This window comes from Vidua chalybeata, chromosome 15 (assembly GCF_026979565.1).
Source record: "Vidua chalybeata isolate OUT-0048 chromosome 15, bVidCha1 merged haplotype, whole genome shotgun sequence".
Classification (NCBI taxonomy): Eukaryota; Metazoa; Chordata; class Aves; order Passeriformes; family Viduidae; genus Vidua; species Vidua chalybeata.
Genome location: NC_071544.1, coordinates 9,828,293 through 9,851,729, shown reverse-complemented (window position 1 = coordinate 9,851,729; position 23,437 = coordinate 9,828,293). Strand labels below are relative to the sequence as shown.

Genomic DNA, 23,437 nt, shown 5'->3' with positions numbered 1-23,437 from the left:
CATACAGTGCAGTTACTGCAGTCACAGCTGTCTGAGGAAAATCTTGTGTTCACATCAGAGCTGAAGCCTTCTTACCTCCTCTGCTCAGTAAACCTGTAGCCGGTACCTACAGCAAGTTTTTGTCCATGCCCTAAATGATCTGTGTCTGCATTTTTCCTTCTGTGCTTCCAATTAAAGTCTCCTGTTACCTCGTTCATTTTCAACTTCAAAAAAGCAATTCTCTGGTCAAGTGAAAGGACATGGTTTTATTGATCATCATCTTTTTTCCTAATTCACAACGTTTGAGATGAACCTAGTAAGTCATTCAAGAAGGCATCAAAAATTACAGGCTTCACTTGTTGGTCTCTTTTTTTCCTTTTTTTTTCTTCTGCAAAGCATCCTACTAACACATATGTGAAGATGGTGAGGATCTTAAGGCTCTAATTCAAGGACTTTCCATAAAAAATATTTGAAGAATTAAGAAACTCTGCCTTTACATATTTTGCAGCAAGGAGAAACCCAAAATTACAGTAGTTTATAAAGTGTTTATAAAAATTTAAAAAAAATAAACACTTTTTGATAGATAATCACTCTGTACTCCAGGATTTTTGGAAAAAAATCACTCAAATGTCCTCTGACCAAGTTTTCCAAAGGCATTTTTCCATTTAGATCAGCTGTCTTAATGATTCCTTGAAAATTATTAAAACGGAAAGAGTTTGTCAGGAGCAAAACAAACACTTTTCAAACACTTAAGCATTTACTGAGTCCTGGATTCTTTCCAAGAACTGAACTTCTAGCCCATGTTATGGGATTGTTGCAAATTTACCGTTGTCTCCCCTGGTTTATTTAGTGGTGCTTTGCACTTGCTCACTTCAGCCAATAAGAGATTTCTTTCTCTTCCAGCACTGCAGGGTCTGGGGCACAGGGAGGAGCACAGCTGGGTGCAGGAGGAGCAGCCAAACACTCTGATGATGCTGCAAGCAGATTGTCCAGGTGCTCACTTGGACACTGGAGCAGAGGCTGGGAACTCTCACAGTGAGAGCAAACTGGTGGGGTCCAGCAGCTGCTCATAGAAGTGGCAAAATAAAAAGCAGCATTAAGGTGGAATAGGTGGTTTTGGTGGATTATAACCAAAAGTGGCTTGAGTTGCTACACTGAAGTTCTGGTCCCAAGGACCACGAGCTCTGTGGCCATGGATACCCTCAGCTGCTCCTCCTGCAGGTTTACAACATCTGAAAGCTTACTGTGCTCTTGACTGAAAATCTTATAGTAATTGGTTTTTTCTTTTCTTGAAACATGCAAACAAATTTGTTTTCACCCAGATACTTGAAATGTAAGGGTAGCACACATTTTTTTTCTGTGTGAACTCATTTCTAATTAAGGCAGAATGGAATTTCTGCTTTTGAGAGGCAGAGGTACAGAGGTTGGAACTACCCTTGGACAGCCAACGGTGAGAAAATTAAAGTTTTGATGTTTCACAACAAAACCATTTTGCTGCTCTATATATCAGATGCACATATTTTATGTTCTCATTTTAGTCTGTACCAATACAATCGTTTCTTGTCTCTCTTTAATGCTGGCAGGGGACTTGTGTCAACATTTACCTTTAAATGTAAAGCTGTGGCTTCTCTGTAGGTGTAAAGCTATTGCTCCTCTGTAGGAGGTGACATTCATTTCCCTTCTTTCCCAATGGCAAAATTATCATTAGTCTATTCTTTTAATTGCAAACGTTGAGTGCCCACCTCTGTCTTCTCAGCAGCTCTGTTCATAACCACCACAAAGCCAGAGCACCTTTCTCTTTCACGAGTTTTCATTTAATTAACAGTAAGACACACAAATTGGGTTGGAAAAAAAAAATAAGAATTAAACAGAACACCAGATGGCTGTGTAAATCCTATTTAGGAGAGAGCTGGAACAGGAACTTTTTTCATAACTATATTATTAATAATTAACATATGGAGGATGCTCTGAACAGAATACTCATGGCTGCATTAGATTATAACTTTTCACTGCGTTGGACACATGACCAAGGTACTTGAGGGCATGGGAAGTCCCAGCTCTCATTAACTGCTGCAACAGCCTGAATGGGGGCTGGAGAAGGTTAGTCCCTGAATGAGCAAGAGAACCAGCCCTGCCTGTGCTGGCTTTGCCCCCAAAATGTGCCCCAAACAAGCTCCAGTAGAGCATCCTTAGGAAGGTTACCTGGGACAGCTTGGGTTTTGCCCAGGAAGCACAGAAAAATAAGGGGAAAAACAGAAGGCAGGAGCAACCCAGAAGTGGCCAGAAGTTCTGGCACTAGGAGAGCAAGGAGTGTCTCTGTGCCACATGCCATGGTGGGTGAGATCTCTGCTCTCAATCTGCAGTTATCCTGCAGAATCCTGCGGGGAGTGCCCTGGGGCGGGACTGCTGCAGGGGACAGGGGAGAGGGCACACCAGGGCCTGGCCACACCTGCACACCAGCCTGAACACCCACAGAAACTATATTTGGATAACCCAAATGAAGTGATTCACACCCACAACTTCAGTTTAGGAATTTCTCATAGGACAAACGTTGATCTTTCAGTGCCCCAGTGTCTGTAGCACACACAGATATGGCTTGGACCAGGACAGGGTTATGGTTTCCCTCTGGTGAGAAGACTCAAGGAGAATAACTTCTCAATCAAAAGGGCTTTCAGAAAGTTGTATTTTTGTTTCTGCAATTCCTCATTAATTTTTTTTCCCACTTTTTAGTTTCAGGAATATGTAACTGAGGTCTTGTGAAGTCATTGATGGCCAGGACAGTGGTGGTGGGAAGAAAAGCATCTCTTGATTCTGTCAGGGGAGAGCCAGTGGATACTGTAAATTGTAATTTAATATCAGTGGAAACACTGTGGTCATTCTGGACTCTAAAGCTTATCCATGTAATTTTTCTTTTACATTTTTAATTGCATGTTGCAGATGTTTTGACAGAGCTTGGAAAGGGAAGGAGTTACTTCCCTTCCCCACAAATGCATTTCTATATCTGAGTATTTCATTAGCAAGGCTCCTTCCTCCCACTAAAATCTGTGACTCTGATTATTTCCTTTTTCCCAGATGTTTTAATTTCTTTTCTTTTCCTTGATGAATCTCATTTTGTTATTTCCTGCACATCCATCCATCCTCTTAAGGTTTCAATTAATCATTTCTCCAGCCTGAATATTGTCTGCAATATTCCCAATTTACTGTAATATGCAGACTTAATTATTTTCATTTGCAAAGTGTCACAGGTTCTTAAATGTCCATCAAGTTACAGACAAGTGAGCACAAGAACACATCAAAACCACTGTATGGATGTACATCACTGATGAAAGGGCTTAAAATTACTTTTATTAATAATTAATAATAAAATTCCCATTAAAAAAGAGCAATTAATATGGTTTGCTACAAACCTGACCTGACTCCAATTTTGACTTTGCCTAAATCCCCATAGGCAATAGACCAGTAAAAGGATGGAAAGTCAGATATGGATGAGTAGAACCCTAAAAAAATATATAAAGAAATCAGTATTTCAGGCTATTGAGGGTCTTTTCCCAAGTGGTGTTCAAATGTGGCTCTGCATGGATACTGTCCCAGGGTGAGGCTCTCCTGTGTGATGTCCCCTGTAGATGTCTGCATTAGGGCACGTTTTTGGGACTCTACACCTGATGGAGAGAGGAGTCTCCTCCTATGAGCGAGTCTGTGTGCCCATCAGCCCTGCTGGGGATAAATCCATCCACACTGAGCTCCAGCACCAGCCCAGTTTCTTCACCATGTAGCCAAGGGAAAATAGTTCCTGGCTCTCCTGGGGCAGGAAGAGGTGATGGTGTTTTAAATGTCCCCTTCTGTGCCCTCTGTGGCTGTTTTTTTAGAAAGCAAAGGGACATTGTTGTTTGGTATTTTTTTTATTGTGGCATGTTTTCAGATGAATAATTCAATGATAAGGATTTTCAAGTGGTTTTGATTTTGCACAGATATGGAAATCCTGGAATGTTAAAGGCTGGGACTTGCAATTCAGTCTCTTGTTTTCCAATAAATAATTCAGTGATAAGATTTATTCATATATGTAAAAAGAGGAGAAATCAGACAGTAACAATAAATCTCTTCAGAAAACATGCAGCCCTCTAGAAGAAGAAACTGAAGTTTTCCAAAGAGCCAACCACCTTATTCCCTAGTCTAGAGGGAATAAGCATTCTCTAGAGGAGAATGCTGAGCCCAAAAAAGCCCTATCTTTGTCTCAGGAAAGTCAAATTATAAAGAAAATTAAAGGCAAAGGAAGGTTTAAATTGAACCAATCAAAGAATTTGTGTAAACTCTACATTTTCTAGTTACACAAATCACACATGTCAGACTTGCCTTTTCATTTCATATGGTATAAAATTAACAGGAGAGCAACAAAAAGTCCCTTCCACTATTATTATTAAATTTGCCTTTCCAGTCAGTGCTGAAGAACGTTAGTGTCAATGGGCAAATTGCATTTGCAGTGGTCTTGGCAGTTTTATTTACCCCATTGTTTTTGTTTTCTATTAGACCAATTTGTTTTCGTCGGGTTTTAAGTTGTGCCTAATCAAAGCCTGTTTCCACCCCTGTCACTCATCCTAGCAGGATCATGCCTTGCCCTTTCCAGAGCTGAGCCACACGGGGGCTTTGGGACAATCACACCAGCACTGGGTGACCTTCACTGCCCTGCTTCTGTCCCCTGCCACCTTTGCAAAGCGAGATCCCAGTCCTGCTAATGCACTCACTGATTTAGCAGGGAGCAGATCTGCCCCAAACACTCTTGTTTTTATAAAGCAGAGTGAGTCACAGGAAGGAGATGTGGCTGTAAACTGGAGCTATGTGAAGGTTTTAAGTGCTCAGAATTATAATTTTGTACTGGATAACTCAGGTCAACCAGCAAGTGGATCCAGATATTGGATTTCAATAAGAGTGGGGAATGTGTTAATATCCTGGGTTTTGATGTATTTGCCCTCTGCCAAATGGCTCTAATAACAAAGATATTTTGGTTCCAAAGGAAACAATGTGAAAGGTTTGGTGAAAGGTGCAATTTATTACTAAAACTGTACAAAATACTTGTGGATGTATGCCCTAAAAGTAACTCAGAGTCTGAAGTTGCACAATTACTTGGCCTTTTTTTCCTGATAATCCTGGCTTATCTGGGCCTTGTTTATAAATACAAACCTTTTCCCTTTGCTACAGGTTTAAAAACGCTGAAGTTAGACTTCAGATAGCAGGTCTGAATATTCACCAAGCCTGTCACAAAGCTCATCTGCAGGATGAGCAAGAACCTCATGAATATTTGTGTGATGCCATTAGACAGTCAAATGAACCCCAGGGACAGAGGGAAAGCTGCAGCAATCCTCAGGGCAGGGACATTTCCTTGTTCCCTGGGTGTCTGCAGCAATATCTCAGAGGACCTTTTGTCACGTAGTGTTTCCTTGTATGCTGTGGTTCAATCCCATTGAAACAAGACTTGATCAGCTGAATTTTCTCTCGTCCATCAAAATCTTTCCTTTGCATCTGGACAAAGGAATTTGGACCTGTTTTTACTCTCTCTTGTAAGGTTAATCTGGTGCAAGGTGTTTTTAAAACAGGGCCCGTGGCCATAGATAGAATGTAACTATAATTAGAGCAGTTCTTTTTTTGTGAAAAGGTCCCAACATCTTTGGAATAGAACTTTACTTTTTATTTTCAATACATTAGCAGTAGGGCATGTACTTTCCTCTTTCTTTCTTAAACTTTCTGCAGTTTTATTTGCCCCTCTTGCAGCCACAACAGCAAAGAGTGAACCAAGTTCCAGCCATATTTACCCTCTGACAATTTCAGCTGTCAGAATTTAATAGCACATGCATTTGCTAAAGGCAATTTTTTTTTTCACACTCCAGAGCATGAAATAAATATATAATATATAGAATATCCCACCTGCTTCTGCTAAGGTCTCAGAATAGTTTCTGCAAAACAAAGGGCTCTTTGTTCACTTGGAAGTTCACAGAGCAGAGTACAATGTGGAGATAAGGAAAGGCTTCTGCCTGTGCTGCTCTTTCCCTGCACTGTGTGTTTTCCAGCAAACTTCAGTAATTCCCTCTGAATTCTGTCATCTTCTGCTCTGCATCAAGAGAAACAAATCTGTAATGGGTCTTTTACTGGATTAAAAAAAAATGTTTTGACACATTTTCCACCTTTTTCCTGCCCCCAAAAAAGTATGTTTCAGTTCAAGAAAAGTATTTTATTCAGTGTAAGTGCAGACCCTTTATTTAAGCTTCAAGTCTTAAAAATGCCTAAAATATCAAAGGGATCTTCAAAAGGGAGAAGTGCTATAAAAGCAAAGAAACTATGTTTTGTTTTTATACATTCAGTGATTTTTCCCCTCTTATTTGCATGTGGGGATATGTTTGCCTCTTAATTTATCTGACTCTCTTTGGTGAAATGGCAGTGTATTTTTTACCCTTCAGGGGAAGAGCAGTAATATCCTGCTTTGACCTTTCCCTGAGTTTTTTCCACCCCTGCCAATGTTTGCTGATACTCCCACAGCATTCAGCGACCTGCTGAAAAAGGATGATTTCATTTCTCCTTTGGTGAAGGCTTTGCTGAGAAACACAGCACTGCCTGTGCAGCAAGCCCAGCTTTCCCTCCCTTCCTCCCTCTGGTTTTGCTCAAGCACAGCAAAGCTGCCAAGGAAACCTCAACTCCCCTTCCAGACCAGCCCTGGCTTTGGTCCTGCTGGGAACACGAGCATGGCAAGCTCAGCTCAAGCTGTGTTTGTCTGTGAGGTGTCAGGAAATCTTCATGATTATTCTGATGTACTTTTAGCTTTCCAGAGCACACAGTGTGTGTGGTCCAGATCCCATCTGGTTTTTCCAATGGTGTGGATCCCTGCAGGAGCACTGCTCCTCTCTTCCTGACAACACAGAATCACAGAATGGTTTGGGTTGGAAAGGGACCTTAAGGATCACCCAGGTCCAAGCCTCCTGTCATGGGCAGGGCAGGCAAAATGGGAAAAGCCATGTATGCAACCCATTTACTGCCCCCTTCTTTTTCACTTGTAATTCAGGGGCACAAGGTGCCAATTGAAACCCTTTGGATGACTCATTTGAGTCAGCATTTTCCCTCAGGTTTCTGGCATTTGAAGCATTACACACCCAGCCCAGGGTTCCTGTGAGCAGGTGCTGCAGCCTAAAATGTGTTAATAAATGTAGGTTTGCACAAGCAAAGAGCTACATTAAAAGACAAATGCTTAATAATGAACCCTGAAAGGTTGTTCCAAGGACATGAATGCAGCTACATGATGGAAAGAGAAATTGCTCATCCCTGCCCCTGCCAGTGTCTCTTGACATCCTCAATGTTCTCCTGAAAGTCTATTTATGCAGCTCCTTTTTAGCTCACACTCAGTGATTAAACACCCTGAAGTTTGCCATAAGGCTGACAGGAAAGGCACAAGCTGGGAGGACATGACAGGAGCACCTCAGGACTTTATAGTCCCAGGTTCACATTGTTAGTTCTGATATGCAGGGTTTTGTCTGCTTTCACTGCTTCACTGATGAGTTTTGCCTTCCCTATGACAGCCCCTGGCTAGTCAGTGTAGGGCACATTAGCAGAGTGAGATGATCCTGTCTGAGTGGTTAATTCTTTTGCCTCAGTGGCAGATTTCTGTACTTTTAAGGGAAATAGAATTATTTCAGTAATAAAAGAGATACCGGTTTCTTTCTGCACGATTAATTCCAATCATCTGAGGCTGACCTCTGCCTCTCAGCTGTCTTGCCATAAGTTTCCTTATTTCTGCTGACACCATTTTTCTCTCCTCTCCTCTCCTCTCCTCTCCTCTCCTCTCCTCTCCTCTCCTCTCCTCTCCTCTCCTCTCCTCTCCTCTCCTCTCCTCTCCTCTCCTCTCCTCTCCTCTCCTCTCCTCTCCTCTCCTCTCCTCTCCTCTCCTCTCCTCTCCTCTCCTCTCCTCTCCTCTCCTCTCCTCTCCTCTCCTCTCCTCTCCTCTCCTCTCCTCTCCTCTCCTCTCCTCTCCTCTCCTCTCCTCTCCTCTCCTCTCCTCTCCTCCTCATTACAGGCTCTTTCTCTGTTCAATATAATAGAAAATTAAAAAATAAAAATCTTTCTATTGCAGTGTTTTCTATCAGAAGTAACTTTCTATATGTTTATAAAATATAAAGTTACTTTATCATCTGTGGAGTGAAACTCCTGCTTTTATGAGCAGCTATGGTAAGGAAAAAACTCTCATTCTGTCGTAAGAGCTCAAAAGTGCTTCCCTACAACGCATATAACATGTTAAGTTACCACAGAGAGCTGTCACACATCAAATTGAATAGAAATGTGGAAAAGTGATCACTCAATGTGGTATCCACAGTGGTCTCTGAAACACCCTCTTTATTCCTATATGTAAAATTCTTCCTTTGGGTCCTTTCAATTCCCTCTGAAGTCTTCGAGAAACTTTTTTCCATATTCCAGATACATATCCATGTCTTTTATTTAATCCCCTGTAGCACAGGTCAGGGGCTTTTGGAGGTGACTATACTTACCTGAGTCTTCCACTGCCTCTCAAAAATGCTGCTTTGGTGGCTTCGTTATTTGAGCTGATTGATGTGTGATTTTATTATGGTTTTTTTTTAGCCTTTTTTAACTTAAAAACCTGTGCAAGTGATAGGCTGGAGGGAAGAACAATTTCCTTCCTATATCAGAGGTATGCACAGTACCAGGAAAAACCACTGCCATCTACTGGGATCCCAGGGCCATGGGACCAGCAAAGCTCCCACCGTGGTTTCTGAATGCAGAAGCACTAGAAAACATTTTGCTTGAGCTCGCAGATCCTGATGCATTACCTTACTGACTCTGCCCAGGAGATAAAGCACTCAATGCTTTTAAGTGGCTGGTTTTGGAGCCAGGCAATCCCCTCCACTGCCAGTGCTTCCATTTCAATCAGAGATTTCCTGCCCTTCTGCACAGCCCTGGTCACACTGCTCTTTCTTGTCTGCAGCACAGGAGCATCCACAGTTTGTCACTAAAAGCCTCCTCGCCTCATTTTCCAGCACTGAGAAAAGGAAAAGGGCGTTTAATGGGAACATTGAAAAAGCACTGCAGCATTCAGTCCTCTAAAATTCAATATCACACATCACCATTTGTCATTATGCTTTGAAGCATTCTGCCTTGAAGCTTTTGTCTTAAGCTCTGTTCTTCTCCATGCCTAAGTGTCTAACCAAAGCATTAGTGTAATCTTTACCGTGATGTCAGTGCCCATTCCCAGGTAAGAGAGAAAGTTAAATGGCTCTGTCACATCTCTGAGGACATCTAAGATCAGTTTCTGAAATGTTGATAGAGAGAGGGCTGGCAGTGCCCAAGGGGTCACTGTGTGTTTCATTAATGTCTGACAGAGAAAACAATGGAAACTGTACTGCTTGCTGTAAGCAACTAACAGATCAAAACTCATCCATGCTGTGATCTTCCTGATCCTTAACTTACTTTTCCTTCATTTTTGTAATATTCAGAATAAGATTATGTCCTGGGGTGACTTTATGATGCTGAATTGTATCCCCATTCCTCTGTTTAGCCCAAAAAAAAAGTTTTGTGCCTTTAAAATTAGATCCAAGAGCAAAGCGGGGGAGAGGAAAAGCACTGGAATTTTTTCGTGGCTGTATTCAAAACCAGAGATAAGAGCTTCAGCTGTGTTGTCTGCAGCACAGACAAGGAGCAGGAGAGAACTCTCCTTGGATTTTAGTTAGTTTTTGTTTTAGTTAGCTGAGGCTGGAAGGTTTTTTGGAACTGCTCAGCTGTTGTTCATTGCGGGAACACCAGGACTGTCATCCAGGGGACCCCCAGGCTGCACTGCAGCCGGGACACCGGCTGGGCCCTAGAGAGACCAAGAAAACGCCAAGGACATGCCTACAAAAAAGACTCTTTCTCTCTCCAATCCACAGAAGGAGCTTCTGAATTTGATATCTCTTCAGAACAACAAGAGGTTCCATTGTTCAATATTACTAATCTTTGCATGTTTGTGAGTACTTTGCTTGTTAAATAAACAGTGTTTTCCACTTTTCTCTAAGATAATCTTTTCCTGAACCAGTGGCGGGGAGGGGCTGCTTGAATTTGCTTTCTAGAGGAACCCCCTTGGAGTTTTTTTCCCAAATTTGCCCTACACCAGGACAAAAACTCTTCCAGCACCCAACGTGGGGCTTGAGAAAGTGGAAAAAAAACGTATTGATTGCATTTTGGTTGTGCTTACTCTGTGTTGGGATAAAGCAGTCAGTAGCCACATTGCTTGAATTCATAATGTCTCTCTGGGTGGAGGCCTTCATGTGTTTCTGGTCCCTAGGCTTTTTTGAGATTTTAACACTTTTCTGGTCCCTAGGCTTATTTTCTTATCTGGAGATAGCCCCAGTGCTGTCCTTAACATGTCTCTTTTACAGTAGAGGGGCACAGATTGGAATAGCTATTGTGCTGGGCTCAGTGATAATGATTTATAGGGAGTTTACAAAGGTGCTGGAGTTTGTTCAAGCTATGTATGGTTTGTGGTTTCTTCATCCTACGCTGTGTCCTAGTTCCAGTAGCATGCTTTGGGGGTTTATTAGTAATTGCACGCAGTTTGTTAGAGGAGGAGCAGGGGATGAGGCTTTTCAGCCCTTCCTTTCCTTCTTCTCCTTTGAATCTGTTAAGTCACTTTTTTAGAATGTTGTTTCCCCTGAATGTTAAAGAGACCACTTTCCTGGTATTTAATCTGGTAAGATTCCTCTATATGGTCTACAGCTTCTCTAGAGTGAAGGTTGAGATTTCCAGAGGAGCTGATGAGACCCCTGACCCAGGACTGGACCCAGTCACGGAAAATCCTGAGTGGCATGGGCAATGGGAGGATATGGGCCAAACAGATGACAGATGAACACCATCTAGGCTCTATGGCACTCTGCCTGTCTTTATTGCCTTGTACAAAATAAATTGTTCCACTGAACTGGCTTTTATGGCAATTCCTTCTCAATTTTCCTATTCTGTATTTTTATTATATCTGTTTCCAGACACATTGAAAAAATGGACAGATTAAAATGTCTGATGAAGTCTCTGAAATGGCAACCAGAAGTCTTTGAGTGTCTCATTGCCAAGGACAACCAAATTTCTTTGAATCAATTCTCACAATGCAGTGAACAATTGCAACAGGAGGAGGAAGTCTGGATATTTCTTGGGCCCTACATCCCAGAAGTCTGCACATTCACCAGGGTCATTTCCCTTTCCAAGAGTCACTACAAGTGTTGTTGAATTCATGATATCTGAAAATAAAATTTACAAAAGGGATCAATTCTCTACTGAGAATTGAAATTGAAATGAAGTTCCACTTCATTTTTCTGTCCATTTGCCAGGAAGATAACAAGCCCAAGCAGTATTAGGACAAACATAAACACCAGGCATTAGGAAGTGCCTCTTTTGATACTGCTGTCATCACCTCAGCCTTAAACTTTAAATGCTCAGAAGGACTAGGACTCCTGATTTATAATTACCTTTTTTTGAAAGCTTTCTTTTTCATGAAAGCAGCTTAAAAGAAAGCATATTAAAATGTTAAATTTTCCAGGAAAATATTCTAAAGACCGAGGAGGATAAAAGTACCCATCAATTTTCTTTGTTCTGATTGATTTATTCAGTGGAAGGGGTAGAGTCTCATTTTCTTTTTTTTTTTTTTCTTCTTTTTGAGACATGTAGACCCCAAAGCCTAATTCATCTCAAAAGCATATTTTAAACAGCTGCTAATGTGCTATTAATGAGGGAAAAGTGTTACTCCAGAGCAATCCTAATTACTGTGCAACTGTATTTCCTCCTGAACAGTAACAGTTCTGTTATGCAAACATCTCAAAAGAGTCCATTAAGTTCCCAAATCGATCATCGTTCACAGGCAGTGAAGATGAAAGCACAGTTAGCATTTTCTCTGCTTTTCAGTCCCAAGAAAACTACAGATGCCAGCTGAAATCCTCCAGCTGGGTGATGCTTAAGGGGCTGATTCAGGGCAAGGGGCGGCTGCCAGGCATGGTCCCTGTCCCTTTCCCTGTCCCTGTCCCTGTCCCTGTGGCTGCCAAGCCCCCAGCAGCCTCTGCTTTCCTCCTCTCTTTTTTTCTTGACCCCCTTCCTCCTCCCCTTCACCTCCAGAAAGTTTTATTCTTTGAAAGAGTAGAGCATTTTACATTTGCCTCCTAGGAACATTTATTCAGCCACAGAACTAATAAATGAAACCCTCAGTTCTACTTATGAAATTAGCTGCACCAGCAACATATTTATTTTTCATCTTTTCTTTCTATTCTTCTGCATTTTAATTATCCTTCTTTGTGATTAAAATAGCCACATTCTAAATTCAATCATCTCAAAGAACAATATGAACTAAAGTTTAATCTTTTATTATAATACTGTTAGGTAGGATCTGTTGGTGCTGTAATTTTGCCATTAAGAAACTGCCCTTTTCACTTTTCTGCCATGCACCTTTTTTTTTGGCTCTTTTTTTTTTTACTTCTGACCAGTAAACTGAAGAGTCCCAATTACAGGGTACAAAACAGGTACTTTCTGTACCAGAGCACCACAGCTTTTCCTACTCCTTTTGAATTTGTCTTTTTGTCCTATCAGTAAAGAATGAGCTGTCATATTTTGAAAGGTACTTTGAGATAAAGCATTTAGAGTAGCAAAATACCAGCCAGATCTCATCATTTGCAGGAGAGCCCTGCAGAATGGCTCCCTTTTGGTCTTCACAAAGTGAATAGAACAATTTAATATTAGTGCTGTGTTAAGCTGCTGTGTCAGTGGCCTTGGCAAAGTCACCACAGTGTTTTTCAGCTTGACTTCCAAGTCCCTCTCTGGGTCTTTTCTGAAGCTCAGGGTAACACTGTCTTACCCCAAGAGGTAACTTGCTCAGAGGCATTTTGTCAGTGCTGACCACTGATGGATTTTGGGGTTTGGCTCACATATTCTGCTTTTTAATTATATAAAAACAGCTTTTCTCTAGAGAAGACAAGGAGCAGAAGGGATGCACCTTCTGCCACCACCTAGGGGTCCTGTGTGCCTGGTTTGCAGTTTTCTGGTTTTTTATTTGTTGGACAACAAAGACATGACCTGTCATGTTCCACAGGCAAGTTCAGAAGCTTATTCCTGGAAATCTCTCCCTCTTCAGACAATGCTACTGATGTCTCTATTTCTGCTTTTCTTACAGTTTGTTGCTCACCCCAACTGCCAGCAGCAACTGCTCACCATGTGGTACGAAAACCTCTCAGGCTTACGGCAGCAATCCATAGCTGTGAAGTTCTTGGCTGTTTTTGGGGTTTCCATCGGGCTGCCCTTCCTTGCCATAGCCTACTGGATTGCTCCCTGCAGCAAGGTACAAACTCCTGATGCTCTGGGGGGTTTACAGGCATTTTTACCCAGGGCCTGCAATGAAACCCCAGATTTTTCTATAAAGATGTTGGGAAGTGATTCATGGTATCCTCTAATATTGCCCCAGGGGAGTGCAAGCTTGGGGTGTTGCTTGATAGACAGAAATGGAACTGTCGTGATCTGAGATTCATCTTTACAGGGAAAGAAGTGGGGTGGTGGGCAAAGAGGGTGAGGAAATGGGTGACAAGAAAACAAAAGGAAAAAGAAATGTATAGGAGATAACAACATAGGAGTGGAGTGAAGAAAAAATAGAAGAGCCACCAAAACTGGAAAAAAACAAAAGGAGGAGATTCTTGTTTTAGTTAACTCTGATGTTTAAATTCTTGTTCTTTTATGCACTTTTTGTTGTGGGTTCCTCCCTTCTTCAGGGCTCCTTTGTTACCTTTCCTCCTTCTTTCTGAGCTTGTGGTTTTAATTAGTGGAACATTGTTGTGATTTTAGTTAATGCAGCATTATTGTGGTTTTAGTTAGTGGAACATTATTATGACACATGGGCCTGAAACTCTGGCAAGCCCCCGGAACCTTCTTAGTGTTGCAGCATAGACTAGACTTAATAATAAAATATTTATGGTTTTGAGGGAAGAGATGATGAAACTTGTAATATTGCTGTATATCTAAATATAGGTCAGACGGAGGAGGAGAGTTTGTTGACACCTAGTGGTCAAAGGACCAGAGCCAAACATTAGCTTAGGTAAAATCTCAAGTTGTTTGTGGTATGAAATCTGTAGAGGTTTCATCCTGAAAGAATCTGCTCAAACAAGTGGAGATAAATAAGTGTGTGGCTGAGTGATAAATAGCTTTGTCACTGCTCTTGCCACAGAAAAAGGGGTGGCAGGGGAGAAGATCATTTCACATTCAGCAATAGCCAGCAACATCCCCCTTACAAGGTAGATGTCTTCTGCAGGAGGCTTGTCACAGGTACTTAAATTTGATCAAAATTACCTGTCACTGGTATTGTATTCAGTCTTGAAAGAATCTTCCTCCACTGCCTCTAAAAACCAGTGAGGAATCCTTTCTAAATTCATCAAACTCAAGTAGTTGTAGATCCATCAATTACTATTGAGGAAAGACTGTAATCTGAAACACATATTAATACAATCAGAAAAAGTCCTTCAGTACATCTGAGATAATAAAACACATTTAAGCCTTGGTCTCCTCCAAAATAGCTCCAAGGGGAGTACTTTGCGTTAAAGTATATGAGGCTGTAACTTCATCTCCTCGAGGTCTGTACCAACACAAACCCTTCATTTTTTCATGGGTAATAGACAGGACTCCAGAGGTGCTCACAGAGAAGTTCATGTCAAAGCCAGGCTGTGCTGTGGGTGCTTTTGGCTGGGTTGTAGAGGGAATTATTGTGTGGAATTACCACTTTGATTCGTCCATGTCAGACCCCATAAATCCCAGTCTTGCAGGGATTTATGAAGCTGTTTAATTTCCTTCACCTCTGTTGAATATCTTGGGAGTTGGCACACCAGCCAACAGCAACAGTGGTGCAGTCTCAGAATTACAGAGGCCACATTTGAATATGGAAATAGGTGGAAAGAACAATTAAACTAGAAATAAGTGGAGAATTTAAAAGAAAAACATAAAAACTAAGAGGAAAGAAACTGAGGCAACTCCCTGCTAAAACTGAAACAGTTTTACAGCAGAACTGAGACATTATTGAGAAAGTTACTTGGGTTTAATTTCTTGAGGTAGGCCTATTAAAATTTAAAAATGGGGGGAGGGGGATACTTAACTTTTCATCAGCTTTGATTTCATTATCCTAAAATTTTCATGCACTCTCATTTTTCAATGTTCCTTTTCACCCCACTAGATTGTGAAAAACCACGTGTAACCTTCTAGCACAAAGCCCAATTGAAATTTCTTTCAGGCAGGTATTGTCTTTTAATGCATAGATTTGCCTTGATCAGAACAATGTAGTCTTGATTTTTGATTGGGGCCTGTGATAGAAATAACTGAATCACAAACACAATTTTTTCCCTAACAATTGGTACCTCACCCAAAATCATCACTGTTAATTTCAAGGGCTTCAGGTTGATCCAAGAGCCTGCTATCCTCTCACAGTGTCATTGCAGAAAATTCTATACAGGCAGAATCTCCACTTTGAGCAGCCCAGTTTTGTCCTGGTCAACTTTACAAGTGTTTTATTTGGTTTTTACTGATGGAAGCAATCTTGATGTTACACAATTGGGCAAAGAAATCATTTTTCCACAGTAATAATCAGTTAAGATATTTAACTTAAATCAGGCCTGTCTTCAGAGACTCACAGGTGCCCAGGCATGAGTCAGGAGCTCATTTCTGGACCAAAGCAGTGAGAAAAATGGAGGAATTCTCTAATGTGGAATACTGCAATGGGAGCTGTCCTGAGCGACACTACTGTGTGTCACATTCTTATGATGATCAAATTCTGCAGGTTCACATAGCGCAATAGAGGAATTCATATTCAAAATTCCTTCACTGATGTATCTTAGCTAGGAACATGCTTTAAAGCCTGTCCTCCCCAACAGAAAATTTTCTTTAATAAAGCTCTGTGGGGTTAGAATGTACCATACCAAATACTACCCATAAAAATTGGTACATAGTATTGACTGGAGTTTGTACCACAACATTACATTTTTTTTTCATTCAGTTGCACAGAACTGACTTTATTAAAACCAGTTTTGGTGTCAGTCAGTCATTCATTCACTTCATGACCCATGAAGTTTAAGCCTATCCTATGCTGAAATATCCTTGCTGACTCATCCATGTCCTGGAGACCATGACTCTGAAATAAGCTGTTGCTTTATATGTTGGTCTCCAAAACCTTTTTTCATTTGTGATCGAAAGAGAAAAGAGATTGGACAGAAAATTTGCACAGTCTGTTGCCTGAAAATGTAATGACAAGAGCAAGATGGGCTGTCTGGATTGTCTGCAGAGCTTCAAGATGTGTTTTCTTTCTTCTCTGGTTGGTTGAAGTGCATGTTCAAACATCACAACACTGAGAGGTCACTCACACACAGCCCTTGCTGTCTGGGCTGTTCTCCCATTTTCCTGAAGCCATGCTGGGGATCTCTGGAATGCAGCTCCCACTGCAACAGACTCTGTGCTGTTGAAGCACTGGAACTTTAATGGTTGCCTCTGCCTAAGCCATATCTGTACCTTTTTACCCCTAAAATTTACAAGATCACTACAATAATATCCTTCCTGCTTCTACTATGGGCACAGTACTGAGCACAGTAATGGATTTTTCCATATGCTTCTGGGAAAAAATCTTTTTTGTTCCAATCTCTTCGAGCATTTAGAAAATTTTGTAATGATATCACACTATATATTTTTGTTTTCACATGAATGTATGCTTCATTATTTTCCTATCATAGAGATAGGATACTGAGTCGTGAAATTTTCTGCTCTCTTAAGAATGAACCTTTGTATTCACACACTGTCAGTGTTTCTATCTTAGCAGTAACAGCCAGACACTACCCTGCAATGCTGGTTTGATGAAAGGTGGAATTTTGATTTTCTAAAAAATCAAGAAATTGATACACAAATGCAGCTACACACCTTGAGTTTAGCTGTATCATGTTCTTTGAAAAATCTTATTGTCATAAAGCATTAGACTGGCTGCAGGAATTGACACTTCGTAATTTTTTTACAGAATATTTTAGTCAACATCTTCTGTAGCTCTTAGCTAAAAAATTAGATTTCTGAGAAGATACAAAAAGCATCAGCTCAAAAAAAAAATAATGGTAAGCTTTCTGCAGTAATAAATGGGACAAATGGCTGATGTAACATTAACTAAATGCAGATTTCTATTAAATCATGAGAGAAGTAAGGGAAATTACCCACAGAATTCATTTGGTTTTGTAATACACAGGATTATTTCTCTGATAACTGAGACTATACTACTTTAATCTATGGTCTTTTTTTTTTTTTTACATTTCTATAGACAGCAGGAAAAGTCTATGTGGAGAGGATTCATGATTCAATAGGTATTGCTTTTCCTCTTTTAGTGAATTCAGAGTAGAAATGAGTCTCATATAAATTGCAAATGTACTTTCTTAAAAATTTCTTGCTAAGGATCCATGGCTGTTGTTCCACTTTATTCTTGCAATCTGGACTTTCTCAGGTCATAGGAGGAAAACATCTGAGATTATTACTGTGTGATTTCAGATCTACCCCATCACCCCATCAGCTCAGTACTGAATTTATAAATTCTACTACAGAGCATAAATCTCCACAACATCAAACATAAAAAACTGTTGAGAATTATACCAATGGTGACAGCACAGGAGGTGAACCAGAACTGTCAGGGCTGAGACTGGTTTTAACACACTTCATCCACTCCTATGTCTGCCATATTATTCCTAGGCAAGGTTAAATAAACTTGGGTTTCAAGTCAGTGCAATATTACCCAGTGAAACATGTCCTTACTGACCTCAGGGGACCTCTGGAAAGAGCAGATTTTTTCATTTTCTTTAATGGAAAATCTCTTCAGTATTTAGAAACATGCACATTTTCCAATAGGATTTCCTATCCTGTCAACTTTATAAAATATTTTATTGACATTTTAAAAAATCTGATAAGAAAAAGAAATAAACCCCAGAATCCTAGGACTTCCTTTGAATTTCTGCTAGACCTACAGACCTCTGGTTTTGAAATGTTTCCTGTTCTGCCATAAGCAGAGACCAGGGCTCCTTGGAATTAATCTGCTATTGGAGATAAATACGAAAACAAGTAATTTCCTTTTTATGTCCTTGTTCCTATGAAGCTTTATTATCAAATCAGTGGATATTTATAAAAAAATGGATGATACCTTGGCATCAAGGGGAATGAATCAATGAGTAATAAGCTGAAAAAACAAATTCCAATTGTCTTTGAGGGGAGTTCGGAAAGGCCCCATCCAGGCCAGCTCTTCCATTGTTGTGTCCAGCAGTACAGGTTTTGGCCCTAGTGCTCCTGGGAATGCTTCTACTCTTTCTGTCTTTCTGGAGTAATGTTTTCTTGGGTCACAGAATATTTAAAATTTAAAGAGTGATATTTAAATTCATTAACCAAGAAAGCTTGTCAAGAAGAGCAGAGCAATGATCTGTAGTGAAGAGATCTGCTGCTCTTGTTCTTGGATTAGTGTCTTGAAACAAGTCCTTGTGTTCTGGGTGTAATTCTCCAGCTTTGGTTCTAATTATGAGAGAAGACTATCACAGTAAAGCATATGAAAAACATTACTAAAGCATATTTAAACAGAAGGCTATTTCTTACACATTGATAATGAACCAAGAATTCACCATCAATAAAATATTCTAACATATAATAATGATTTAAGGATGAGAATTGTGTCCATCACTAGGATTTACATTGACACATGAGTGCATTCATATAACACATACACAAACAAACATGTCTCTCATATAAATGTCCTGGCTCTTCATTTTCCACTCACCATATGGCCAGGGCAATTAGATATTACATGTGGGTTTAAAGAGGCACTGTAAGACATTGCCAGGCATAGAAAATTACCCAATGCACAGTGTCTAGTAATAGCAAATAACAACTTGAACAAATCTAAACCCTATTTAGCTAATGATCCAGAATCAATTACTGAATCCTTCTCATGGTGGGCAAAAGGTTTCAAATTTTTATAGTGAAAAAACTTCTAGGAGGTGGGTAAATAAAAACCTTATGACTGTGCATGTTCCATTGCAGCTGGGACGTACCCTTCGAAGTCCTTTCATGAAGTTTGTGGCTCATGCAGTTTCTTTCACAATCTTCCTTGGACTGTTAGTAGTGAACGCCTCAGATCGGTTTGAAGGAGTCAAAAATCTCCCCAATGAGACCATCACGGATCATCCAAAACAAATATTCAGAGTCAAAACAACCCAGTTCTCATGGACAGAATTGTTGATCATGAAGTGGGTACTGGGTAAGTAAAACCAAAATGTCTACAAGTCCTCTGTGGAAATTCAACCTCATTAGGAATAGCACGATACACAATGCCAAGACAAAGAAAAATGAAAAAATGGGAAAAAAAGCTCTGAAAAAACAAAAAAACAAAACAAAGAAAACACCCAGAAAACACAACCCAAGCTATACAAATGAAAAGCCCAAACCAAGAAAATTCCCCAAAATTGAAACAACCCACTATGAGTCTAGAGGTTGATGTCAAGGGTTTTGATTAAAAGAGGAGCGAAGAAGACTTTGATCTTGGCCACCACTTTTGAAAACATTGAATGATGCTTAGCAAATTTTCATTTACCTGATTTTTCCACTTTCTATCATAAATGCTATAGATATTGCCTATTTTTCTGTTGGTTTAATCATTGCATCTTAAAGAAGGTCATATAATAGAAACTTGTGGCTTCACTCTGGGACAAAGTAAGCAGAAAGAAGTGTGGTGAGTCTGTCTGATTTATTGCCCCGCCATGGGATCCTGCTGTAATTCACTGAACCTCAGTGTCTTTGTCTGCAAAATAAGTATTATGTCATTTGCTTTCCTTGTAGTGCACTCCAAGGTCTAGTGATGAAACCTTCTAGGCAAGTAAGAGCTAGATTTTATAAAATTCATAGTATGAAATTTTTACTGCTGAGAGGACAGTGCAGTGCTCAAATCTTATAATAGAAATTAAGTTATTCAACAATTACAAAGTAAGGATTCATGTGGGTGAACCCTTTGAGTGCAAAAGTGTGCCACATGCACAAGTCAAATTTCTAAGGAGTTTCAGACAAATTCAGATGTCTTACTTTTCCTACAGGCATCATTTACTCCTGGCAGGTCACTTAGTTTGAACCACTAATCTAAACAAGCTCAGGAGAATTTATTGGGAAATTGAGCTTATCAACTCTGTAGAATCTTTGTCTACCTCTTCTTTAGCTATTTTTGTTCACCACCATGACTTTGATTCTCTTCTTGCAGCAAATAATTCCACTGTTCCATAAGTACTGATGCCATTAAATTCCCCTGAAAAATAGGATATGGCTGCTCTATCAGATGACTTCCTGGCCAATGTTTCTTTGTTCCCTGTCCCCTGATAATCAGAATCCCACACAGGATATTAGGCTAGAAAATACTGAATAGATGCCAGACTGGATAGAGTAAGACTGTAAGATATATTTTTAAAATTATATTAAAGCAGTTGGACAAGATGATTAGATTTTAAACTAGGTATTCTTTTCACACAGGCAGTAGGTATCTGTCTCTTGTTGAGTTCCTGAGAGATGAAGAAGAAAACATTTCATTTAAAGCCAAGGTTTTCACTTTTCTGGGAGAAGAAAAGTGATTCATTGTACAGACTCCTGAATATAATGAGATTTTCTAATGACTACCTACATCTGCACTGACAATCTTCTCTGGTCATTTTACCTGCCTGCCTCCATAAAGTTTCAGCAATATGTTTCAGCAGTAATGTTTCAGCAATACTGAGGTAAAAGTTTGGTGCACATGGCCTGCAGACACCTGCACTTGTTGAGCCCCACTTGTGACCCTGAATTTCAAGGATTGTAAAAGCACTAAGGGCAGCAACTTTTGGTGCTAAAATCTTACAGAAATTATAAATACCTATGTGCAACTAGAAATATAATTAAAGTGGCCAACATAGACCTACCTAGTGGACTTCTCTGATGGAGTGACTGTGTAAGTGCACAAGGACCAGCTGCAGACGTCATTTAACTGGACTTCTGTAAATCCTTTGACATGGATCCCCACAACATCCTTCTCTCTAAATCAGAGAGATGGATTTGATGGGTGGACTGATAGATGCATAAGAAAGCTGTTGGAGGGTTCTGTGGTCAGTGGCTCAGAGTCCACTGATGGACATCAGTGACAAGTGGTGTCCCTCAGGGGTCTATATGGGGACCAGTGTCATTTAACTCCAGCATTAATGACATAGACAGAGGGCTCAAGAGCACCACATTGAGCTGGCAGATGGTAAATGTTGAGGCAGACACACCTGAAGGATGGGATCAATTGTCCAGACAAGTTTAAGGAATTGTGGGGACCTTATGAGGTTAAACAAGACCAGCATCCCTTTGTACATGATGCACAGCAATTTTGGCTCATGCACCCAGGGCTCATTACATGCCTTGGCTGCCTCTTCCCTGTGGCCAGTCTCCCATCTCTTGCCTTCAAATGAGGAAGGCTGGCATTTTCCTTGTGAACAGTATGGACTGAAGTGTGCACTGAAGGCAGGACAGTTTATTTCTAAGCCCCACTGCCAAAGCAGCCAGGGTAGCAGTTAAACTCTGGGTAGATGCAATTTGAGCACTATTAATCTCTTAATCCAACAGCCTTTGGTGGACCCAGGAAGGCTCAAAGGCAACTCTGCAACATCAGCTGCTCCTGATTTATGTACCAGGCCAGAGGATATAAAAATCTGACAAACTGTTCCTTTTTGTGCACAGGTGGTGAACAGCAGTTCTTGCACACTCCCATTTTTCTTCCAGATGGGCTGTGCCTGTATCTTGACTTTCCTTCCCCTGCTGAAACCAGAACTGCCCATCAAGGTGACATTTCTGATTATCCCTGCTGTGGGAACAAGAGACATGCAGAAGCTGGAGCCTAGGAGCTGCTCATATCCCACATCTCTGAGCATCAAACTCAGGGAAATACCCCCTGCCAGAGCCATCGGGGGCCTCAGGAACACCACACATCCTGGCAGAGCTGCTTTGTCTAACTACTTCTTATTTCTTACACCTCATCTTTTGTCTCATCCCCTGAATTTTAGCTGATTTTTCTCTTCTCAATACTTTTACTAAGGAGGCTTTGAATTACTCTCTCTCAATGTGTATACAATTACTCAGCAGTACTGACCAATTACTGTAACTTTTCTACTTGTCCTGAATAGACATTTTTAAAAAATGATTGCCACAAAGTTGGAGAAGAGAATGGTGGAAATTATAGGCCAATGGCATGTTAATTTCACAGATGGATTCTTATTTTAGTCAGACTCCTCAGTTTTAGACACTTCTCACTTCATTAATCTGTGACTTAGGTATATTAAGACAGCAAGATTAGAAATAAATTTGGATGGGAATAATTTCTGGTCATCAGTGAACAAGTGCTTTGTTGGGCAATGCTACCACATGTGATATTTCCTTAAGTGCTTTAGTACCTTTATGAAGCACACATGTGTAATGCACAGAGCTAATGGCTCCTATCCATCATTTCTGGAATGCTTTTTTCAAGGTAGAAATGTTTCTTTAATATTTCATCCTTGCTCCAGGAAAATTCCTGAGAAACCAATTTTTTCACCTTCTCCCTGAGGCTATTTATTATTAAATCTCACTCAGGGTGAGTGGCAGCGTAGGATGAAGTTCCTGCTTTTACACAGCCAAGCACCATGGAGGAGGAGAGGGGGAGGCTCCTCTCCTGCCCTCTGCTCAGCATTCTGCACATCTCAGGCTCTCTCCCAGGACAGACCTATACTGGGCATAACCTAAATCAGGGTACATCCAGGAGATTCCAGGGCTGTGCAGGTCATGGGCTCACTGTGACCTTGGCTGATGGTGCTGTGGATAGCTCAGCTTTCCTTTTTCTCTTTAAATCCTTCCCCATGCACAAGGACTGAGAGCAGCAGCTCCCCACTCCTCCACCCTCGGGCTAAATTCCCACTGACCTGTTTCCCTCTCCGTAACCCGACTTCCCCGTCACCTCTGGGGACACCCCGTGCTTCCAGGAGCTTCAGAAGTAGCCAAGCAAAAGCATTTACATGCCACACCACGAGAGCTTCCAGCAGAGAGGATGAAAGGAGGTCACAGAAAGGAGAAGATTGCAGGAGGTGACATGGAAATTGGCAGGCTCTGCTCCTTCTTGATTAAATGTGAATTTTGCTGCTGCTATGGAAACAGGACTGGGTAGAGTGCAGGAAATATTTATCAGTGGGTTAAATATTCCAGCACTTCAGCTATTCAGGAGCAAGATTTTGGCCCTGGAGCCCTGCTGGGATTGAAAGTTGGGCAAATTGGTGAGTCTGACCTAAGATCCTTGACTGAATTCACTTGTCCACTCCAGCTCTTCCTAGTAGGACATGGATGTCAAATATTTGAATTCACTAGGTTTGGCATTTAGATGTATTTGTAAGTCTGTTGTCAGAAATCATAA

At 40.7% G+C, this 23,437-nt stretch overlaps 1 protein-coding gene across 2 annotated transcripts in view; it reads left to right on the top strand.

Moving 5' to 3' along the window:
• The window catches only part of TRPC7 (transient receptor potential cation channel subfamily C member 7), a 64,273-nt gene that overhangs the window by 21,913 nt on the left and 18,923 nt on the right, over positions 1–23,437 (top strand). For both annotated transcript variants that reach the window (XM_053956614.1, XM_053956615.1), the window contains exons 3-4: positions 13,145–13,309; positions 19,048–19,264. In XM_053956614.1, the coding sequence (XP_053812589.1) occupies positions 13,145–13,309; positions 19,048–19,264 (382 nt within the window). The remainder of the gene's footprint in view (positions 1–13,144; positions 13,310–19,047; positions 19,265–23,437) is intronic.